The sequence below is a fragment of the Ictalurus punctatus genome, chromosome 2 (assembly GCF_001660625.3).
Source record: "Ictalurus punctatus breed USDA103 chromosome 2, Coco_2.0, whole genome shotgun sequence".
Taxonomy (NCBI): domain Eukaryota; kingdom Metazoa; phylum Chordata; class Actinopteri; order Siluriformes; family Ictaluridae; genus Ictalurus; species Ictalurus punctatus.
This window is the reverse complement of record NC_030417.2, coordinates 37222322-37231244: the sequence shown is the minus strand read 5'-3', so window position 1 is coordinate 37231244 and position 8923 is coordinate 37222322. Positions and strand designations below refer to the sequence as shown.

The 8923-nt window shown below is 41.0% G+C and overlaps 1 protein-coding gene across 1 annotated transcript; it reads left to right on the top strand.

The window, feature by feature from the left end:
• Positions 1-2005: 2005 nt before the first annotated feature.
• Positions 2006-8753, top strand: mpv17l (MPV17 mitochondrial membrane protein like). Its single transcript, XM_017452590.3, has 4 exons — positions 2006-2519; positions 6448-6518; positions 6766-6795; positions 7302-8753. Exons 1-4 carry the CDS (start codon positions 2231-2233, stop codon positions 7485-7487), a joined length of 576 nt encoding a protein of 191 aa, XP_017308079.1. The 5' UTR covers positions 2006-2230; the 3' UTR covers positions 7488-8753.
• The last annotated feature ends 170 nt before the right edge of the window (positions 8754-8923 follow it).

Below are 8923 nucleotides of genomic sequence, written 5' to 3'. Positions count from 1 at the left end.
TCTTTAGATTTGATGGCTTTAGGCCAGGTGTCACACTTGAAAAAATATTTTTACTTTTGCATCTCTGGTTTAAAAGAAATTGAGTTTATATGACATACCTACAGAATCATTTTCGCAGCCTATAAGTACTTAACGCTGTGAATTATTCAACAGATGCTGAAATGAATCGAGTCAAAATAAATGAAGCTGTAACACCATTAGAGGCTTTAAGAGGGACGTATATACAGTCGGGTTGTGTATGTAAGAGATACAAGGATGCCTTCTTAGACTCTCATTATAAACAGGAAGATATTACGTCGCATCCAAGTTTCATGTTTACACAAAATCTCGCCTGTCAGGTGTCTCCTGTACTGCACCTGGCTGCATTTTGAATGTGTCCAAAAAAAACAAAACAATACCTGTGTCTTGTTGAACCTGATCAACAAGGTGTGTCAGACCCATTCCAGTGCAATGACTGATCAAAGTTACAGTGTCTTACTGCTTTATTAAATATAAGAGCCTAATACAGTATGTTCATCCATTCATCTTCAGTTAGTGCTTTATCCTGGTCAGAGTAGATCTTCGAACATACCCTGGATGGGACAGTCCATCACAGAACATCTCTCTCTCTCTCACACACACACACACACACACACACCTAGGAGGTATCGACCTGATATGTTTTTTGGGAGGAAACCCTGCTGTTAGAACGTCAAGGACAGATTCAGAACTCAACACAAGCTCGAACCTGCGAGCTCGAAGATGCGAGGCGGCAAATATCATCAAACCACCATCAAACCACCACGCCATCTCCTGATCATGTCTGAAAAACAATTACTCATGTTCAAAAAAATTCCAACTGAAAATTGCTTTCCTCCTCCCAAATCTTCAGATTCCTGTTCTTGGCTGACAGGACTGGAACCCGACGTGGTCTACCGCTGTTGTAGGCCATCCGCCTACACGTTTCTGCTTTCTGCTCACTGCGGTTGTAAACAACCGTTATTTGAGTTACCGTATAGCCTTTGTGTCAATTCAAACCGGTCTGACCTCTGACCTCACTCATCGGCAAGGCGTTTCCACCTGAAGAACTGTTAGTTAGTTACATATATAGCACTTTTTTGGACACTCAAAGTGCTTTGCATAGTATGGGGGGGTCTCATCAACCACCATCAGTGTGTAGCATCCACCTTAGTGGAGAGGAGAGTGATGTAGCCAATTCAGAGATGGAGATTATTAGCGGGCCATGATAGAGAAGGGCCAATTGGGGAATTTCACCAGGACACTGAGGTTATACCCTTACTCTTTTACTAGAAGTGTCCTGGGATTTTTAACGACCACAGAGAGTCAGGACCTCGGTTTAACGTCTCATGACATACTGTTTTTACAGTATAGCGTCCCCCACACAGACCCCAGGGTGAGCGCCCCCTTCTGGCCTCACTAATACCAGTAGCAACCTTAATTTTCCCCAGGAGATCGCCGTTCCAGGTACTGGCCAAGCCCAACCCTGGCAAGCTTCAATAGGACACCAGGCAAGAACTGCAGGTTGAGATGGCTCTGGCGATACGGCTCTGGCGATACGGCTCTGGCGATACGGCTCTGGCGATACGGCTCTGGCGATACGGCTCTGGCGATACTGCTCTGGCGATACTGCTCTGGCGATACTGCTCTGGCGATACGGCTGACACTCCTTGGAAGTTTTTTGTTTTTCATTCCATTTTGGATGTGAAATCACAGGTGATTAGCAGTTTCTGAAGGACTCAAGCACTCAATCTGGCAACTTCACCCTCACCACTCAGATCACTGAGACCGCCCTTCGATGTGAACATTAACTGCATCTCTTTCTCATGATGCATTTTATGCACTGCGCTGCTGCCACCTGATTGGCTGATTGGATAATTGCATGCATGAGCGAGTCTGCAATACAATGGCTGTGTATTGACAAACGGAGCAGGTGAGTGGCTCTTTAACCCGTGTTTGTTATGCACACAGTATTAATCCAACCTGGCAACCGCTTCGTGACCAAGACAGCAAGGTGACAGGAGGTTATCCTCGGTTTGAGACACACCCACACGCGGGCTTCATTAAGTCGCTCGCTCACGCGCTCGACTCCTTCAGCACAGGTCAAAGCCTAGCAACCGTGCCAAAACTTACCCAGCTCGCGCGAATATCATTTTTATTATTATTATTATTATTATCATCATAATTAAGCCACAATTAGCATATCGTTGTAATTTATTTCTTTTAAAAGAAGATGAGGAAGGTGTTCCCGTGGTTGACCAACGTGTCTCTGTACGGCTGTCTGTTCGCCGGCGGGGATCTGCTCCATCAGCGCGTGACGCACCAGGACGGCACAGAGCTGGACTGGAAGCGCACGAGGAACGTAGCCCTCGTGGCGTTCTGTTTCCATGGCAACTGGAACTACTTTTGGCTGCGTGCGCTGGAGCGCCGGTTCCCGGGAAGGTCCCTCGGCATGGTGCTCTCCAAGTTGGCTCTGGATCAGAGCTTCGCGTCGCCCTTAGCAACCAGCGTTTTCTACACAGGTGAGTCAGGTACAACCCTGACTTTCAGGTGCATTCAAATAATAATAATAATAATAATAATAATAATAACCCGACTTCAGAGTTACTTCAGACCTGTGACGTTGGCTGAATCCTATTACAGTGGTAAATCTCAGTCCACTAAGCATGTTACAAGCAAACACTCTCAGAAATAAAGCTTCCAAACTACACTTTACCTTATGGTTGCTGGTTCCACCAATTGCTACCTCTTTAATACCTTTATTTTGCATCTATATACCTTCTGAAAAATAATTGAAGGCGCATACAGTAATCAGATCTTAGAGGACACTGTAGCTTTAAAGCTTTACTTTAAACCTAATTAAAGGTACACTTACAGAAATGAAGGTACTTTTCTTTTTTTTTTGTTTCCCCTTGTTGCGTCAAGGCTACATCTCGATCTTTCGTACCTGTGCATGTTTTACCTGGGAAGGTGCATGTGGTGTTGCTTAGTTTAGTTCGAAACTAAATGTGCACAATTTCCCAGGTGTATGTGATGGACCAAATTATGTTTGGTGTCTGAAGTTTTAGTACTTTAGTACCTTTTAGTTTGTATTTTTATACGTTAAAAAAAATATTTGAAGGCACATGGACCTTAAAGACCACTGATGTACCTTTAAATCTTCAATTTAAAGCTAATTAAAGGTATACTCCACTGATCTATATACTGTATATACATATATATGAGTACATGTACTGTACCTTTAAGTACAGCTTTAAAGGTACATCAGTGGTTCCTAAGGTCCTTAAGTTTAAACATATAAAGATACGCACCAAAGGTACAAATATATATATATATATATATATATATATATATATATATATATATATATATATATATATATATATAATCAATAAGGAAAAGTACATTTTGGTACCTTTATTTCTGAGAGTGTAGCTTACACGATATTCAGTATCTGAATAAAGGTACAGTTCAGTCGAATCGATGTGCACAGTATCCCAAACGTATGCGATCAACCAAATTACACTACTACAGTTTGGTGTGTTCTCCTTGTTTTCGATGTGGTACCATCAAGGGTTGAACCGTATGTAGGCCTACCTTTAGTATCATTTACCTGGAAATAGTGGTAATAGTATACCTTTTGAAAATATTAATTTAAGGTACATCATTGGACCTCAACGACCACTATTGTACCCTTAAAGCTTTACTCTGGGAGCTAATTAAAGAGACACGTATTTTTACAGAAGATGTTGCTACCCTTTGTTGGTACCACACCAGAAGCAGGGAAAAGTACAGTTTAGTACCGTTATTCCTGAGAGTGTAGCTTACACGTTATTCAGTATCTGATTAGAGAAACACCTTGTTACCCCGAGTTATGTTTGGTCTCTGAAGATTTCTTCTTTAATTTTGCACTCAAGCGACAAAGGAGTAAAGCTAATAGACACCAGTTGAGCATTGCTATAAAACGGCCTCAATCATCAACGTGGACTCGATCAGTACTTGCTGATAGTGGTCTCCGATACCGTATGACGGAGCTAAAGATAAAGACGGCCAAATCGAAGCCGCAGTTCTATCACGTGTTGTCTACGTTAGATGCATATTGTCATTTCTAGAGAAAGAAAAAAATTTGTCTGATCTCATCACATATATCTATACTGTACATTTAAATTTCAGTCGAAGTATCCTTTAAAAGGGATTTTCCGTGCTAAAATCCCCATCAAAAAAGTCAATAGAAAGTCTATAGTAATAAAAAAAAAAAAAAAACAATCCAGGAAATAAAGTCATAAAGTGCTTTCTTGTTGGGCCGCTTTGCTTCCTGTTTCCTTAAAGGTGGTGCTGGAGCGTAAACCTATAATCACGGATTAGTCTTTCACACCCACGCAGGAAGGTCATTCAAACCCAGCGAGCCTTCACAGTGCTGTCAGTGTCTCCGTCACCGGTCTAGCAGCGTCTAAACGTCTCTTCGAGGCTAAAACGGTGGCGCTCAGGGTCAAACGATGTACTTTTACGGACAGAAAAGACGCGTACGCTTGAGCGTACCACCGTACTGACGGGACGGTGCACGTGTGAAACGGAGCGATAACTTTTACATGAAGTGTTACGAGGGCTTCCTCTGCCGAATAGCGTTGTCCCGTCACTATAGTAGAGTATATCGTCAGGCTCGACCGCAGACTGCAACAAGAAATGGTTATGATGATGTCATATCACCTACACCCTTAATTTAAACAATTCTCACAATCAATATTACTTCATAGTCCTTTCTATCTAATTATTTTTCCTCATTGTTTGAGTCATTTCCTTATTTTAACGGTTCTTTTGTTCATTTCTTTCCTTTTTTTAATGGACAGAACGTCTTTATTTATTCTATCAATAGGAGTTTGTTTACGACTCTATTTACCCTGAAACTAAAAACGGTGTCCGTGTGTTCAGTTTCCACATTTAGCTCTTTTCCACCTACTCAGAACCGGTGCCTAATCTGCTTTTTTTCCACCACAAAAGAAATAGGAAGAAATATCAGGTGCTGGAATTCTTGGTGCTGGAATTGCTCTGATTTTGTCTTCCACTGCCGGTAGAATTAAAAATGCATCCCCAAAACTCTATCTGACGTTTCCTCGAGCGCACATCCTTGAGCCCGTGACCCAAAAATCGATCGACGTACTTTGTGTTTAACATACTGACATACCCAAGTCTTCAGCTGCACTCAGAGGAATCACGACTCTAAAGAGATTAAAGAAGCTTCTAGATGAACATTTCCTATATGGAAATCTTAACATAAGCCATACAGTGTCCTCCATCTCGGTTACAATGAATCATGCGGTTATACGATTAATTCATTAAATTAGAAGCAACGTGGATAAAGCTTAATTACACGTGCAAGACTTAACAAAATGCCTGAATGAAAAATGATGCTAGAAGCTTGTACGAGACTAAAACATGTATGTAAACAGTGTTTAAGTGGGTATGTACTGTACGTCTTGCTGTAATATTTTATATCAGATTCATTATGCTCTGTCCATCATCATCATCATCGTCAATAAGAGAAGTCGCTTCAGTAGGGTTGTATTCACCGCCGTCGTCGAGTCCGAGAGCCGAGACCGAGTCTTAAATCAAGATCGAGTCCAAATGAAAGCAAGACCAAGACAAGACCGAGACCACCATATAAACCAGTGGTTTTCAAAGTGGGGGCCCCCTTGGGGGCCACCAGGGGGCGCCCGGTGGGCCTCAACAATTTGGACGGCGCCACCAAGCCCATCCCTCCCACTAGTATGTTTTCTCTTTCTCACTCTCAGACAACCACACACACACACACACACACACACACACACACACACACACACACACACAATCAATTCCTAATGTAATGTAATGTAAAGATGTAAGATGTAATTATTAATAAATTTTTTAAAAAAGGGGGGGATATATTCAGAAGTCTGTATTTTTAATGTGTTTTAAAGACATCTTGTAAAAGGGGGGCCTCGGTCAAATGTTAATGGAATTTGGGGGGCCTTGCCCTGGAAAAGTTTGGGAACCCCTGATATAAACCACTTTTTTGAGGCCAAGCTTCATATACTTCAGCTAGTTGCCTTCATTCATCCATTGTACCAACGATTAGGCTGTTTTCTAGAAGAAGGAATTACTTCTCGTCCAACTTTGTCCATGTGAAATGGAATAAATAAAAAATGTAGATTTTCTTCTATACTTTCAGCCCAAGACTAATACCCAAAGCCGAGACCCAAGCCCAAGCATAAATGCAAATAATCCCAAAGTCAAGTGTGTCGAGACGACACAGAAAGCGTCTCAAGACCGAACTCTGTGCTTCTCTCGACGCTTTTGGGGGACACTTCATTGGACAGACATTGTCCTAGTTCTAGTTCCTCCTGTTCTTATTTCTTTCCCTTGCGTCCTCAGCTGAAGGACGAAGAATGACCGCTCTTTTTTCTTTTCCCACAGGAGTGAGTGTATTGGAGGGCAAAGAGGATGTATTTGAGGACTGGAGGGAAAAATTCTTCAACACATATAAGGCAGGACATCAAAATCAGCCGTTGAAACTAATGATAAAAAAAGATGATATACTGTAGATGACAACAACAACAATAATAATAATAATAATAATAATAAAGATCTGTCCAATGCGTGTTATATAATTACATCATCATCGTGTTAATATAATTATATTATGATGTATAACACTCACTGCAGGTGATGTTTCTGTATTGTATTTCCTTATCTTTTATGAACTTGTGTTGATTTTGTGTTTCTGAATTTCAGACAGGACTCATGTACTGGCCCTTCATGCAGGTATGTTGTGTGTGTTCCTCCCTCTCTCTCTCTCTCTCTCTCTCTCTCTCTCTGTAGATCCATAAACAGTGTTGTTCTTCTGTGTTCAGCTCCTAAGCACACTGACTACTCTTGCTCACTAGGAAGCTTGTATTTTGTTCTAAGCAGTATTATTAGACGTAGTGTTCATTAGGGTTATAGTTATGTAACCCTCATCGACTAATTATGGGTTAGATTATGTGTTGTAATAATACAAGCGGCGAAATTAACAACCATGATGAAAGGGTAAGAGCAACAGGAAATTGTGACCATACTAGGAAAGAGTGACAGGCAAAACAGGACAGTGTGTAGAATATAGAGGGTTAGATTATGCTGGGTCAACGGGGACAGAATCCGGGCGGACCTGACGGTCACGGCTTACTCATGTAGCGTTCAGTCTCCTATTAGGTAAGACATTATAAAATCGTAACGTTGTTTACAGGAACGTCACGGTTTGTTGGTTTGTTTGTTTTTTTCATCGCGCTCAGTTCCTGAACTTCGTGTTGATGCCGCTGTACCTGCGCACCGTGTTCATGGGCTGCTCGGCGTTCCTGTGGGCCGCGTTCCTGTGTTTCTCGCAGCAGAGCGGCGACGGCACCGCGGCCACGGCTCTCGCCTGGATAACCACCTCCGAGAAACGCATCGTGAGCCGTAGCGCTAACGAGGAGAAGTGATGAACGTGAAGGCACTCAGGAACGGCGACCCTGGTGCCTTCGCTCACGCTACAGTACAGTACGCGTACGGACACGCTGTGCGAACCCTTATTCATTTATATATGTGTAACGTCGTGTGTGTATATGTTACTTGACTTGAAATATTTTACCTCGGGCATGTGCTGACAACCGGTACGCAATACACAACACCTGATATTGAGATCTTTGTGCCTTTCATAAGGCTAACAATGCTAACAATGCTCTAAATAGCATTCATTCTGTGGTTTTTAGATGTTTAGGGATTGTTCTCGTGTTGTTTAGCTAGCTGCTGTAACCCGACCTCACGTGCAGCGCGATCAGCTCTTTGCTCAATACTTTTAAAATGTCCATATTGTTATTTTATTTTGTACCAGAAGGTGTTTTCTATGACAGAAGCTCTGACAGTAGTGCAGCTCCGAATCGCAGGTTTATATTAACGCGCTCGCTTTAATAGGCTACGTTATCGTTTCTATAGTAACGTCGATGCCCAGGGATTTGTACGGCGGACGCTGCTTTTTTTTTTTTTTTTTTTTTTTAAATGAGTTGTTGTTGATATGATGTGAAATTTTCTGTAAGGAGACGTGCTTTTATTTAACATTTATGGAAGGAGTCTCCGGTGTCAGCACTTTGTAGCAGTCAGAGGTAAAGCTGTAAGTTTTTGTTTGTTTTATTTTTAATTTTATTTTGCATGATGTAAACATATCATTCGTATATAAAAAAAAAAATGGTTCGTGTTGGTAAATTGTTTTGTGGTGGAATAAAACACTTGGGGATGTGCTGTTAAAGGAAAATAGCTTCAGGATGGAAACACGTCACATATGATTAAGCTGTTTTTTTTTTTTTTGTTGTTGTTGTTGTTGTTTTTTTTGCACTTTTACACAAACAGCAGTGTGATAACGCTCCGTGCCACATTCAGCTCATGCATGAGGAAGAAATCAAGGACAGAAATGAAACAAGACTTTCCTTACACAAGCCATGGTAAAATAGAAACCTTTACAATTTCCGTTTGTATTTGACCTGTTCCTCAAGGTGTGGCCCCGCCCCCTCGCTGCTGTAGGTCCAAGACTCAAATTAAGTTTGTATGAGTCAAAGGACAATGATTAAAATATTATTTATCAATCACACTGTATATTTATCTACATGTACTTTTTAGGTATCGATGTAAAATGTCTAAATTATAGACATTGTACTTTAACATGTTTGTTTTGGGCACGAAATGACACAATGAATACAATTTTTCATACCTCCCCTTCGGTGTGGTTTAAAGATTTATTATGAATGTCGCAATTCATCATATTTTTTATATTATATATTTTTAGTGGTTTTCAATGTATTTTTTTTTCACGTTACACGAATTTAATGATTTAAATAAATCATAAATAAACATACAGTAATAAAACATAACCTTTAACCCGTAC

Coding starts and splice junctions, on each gene's coding strand:
- mpv17l (XM_017452590.3), top strand. CDS start 2,231: ATGAGGAAGGTGTTCCCGTGGTTGACCAACGTGTCTCTGTACGGCTGT. Junction 2,520..6,447: donor AACCAGCGTTTTCTACACAG/GTGAGTCAGGTA, acceptor CTTTTCCCACAG/GAGTGAGTGTATTGGAGGGC. Junction 6,519..6,765: donor AATTCTTCAACACATATAAG/GCAGGACATCAA, acceptor TCTGAATTTCAG/ACAGGACTCATGTACTGGCC.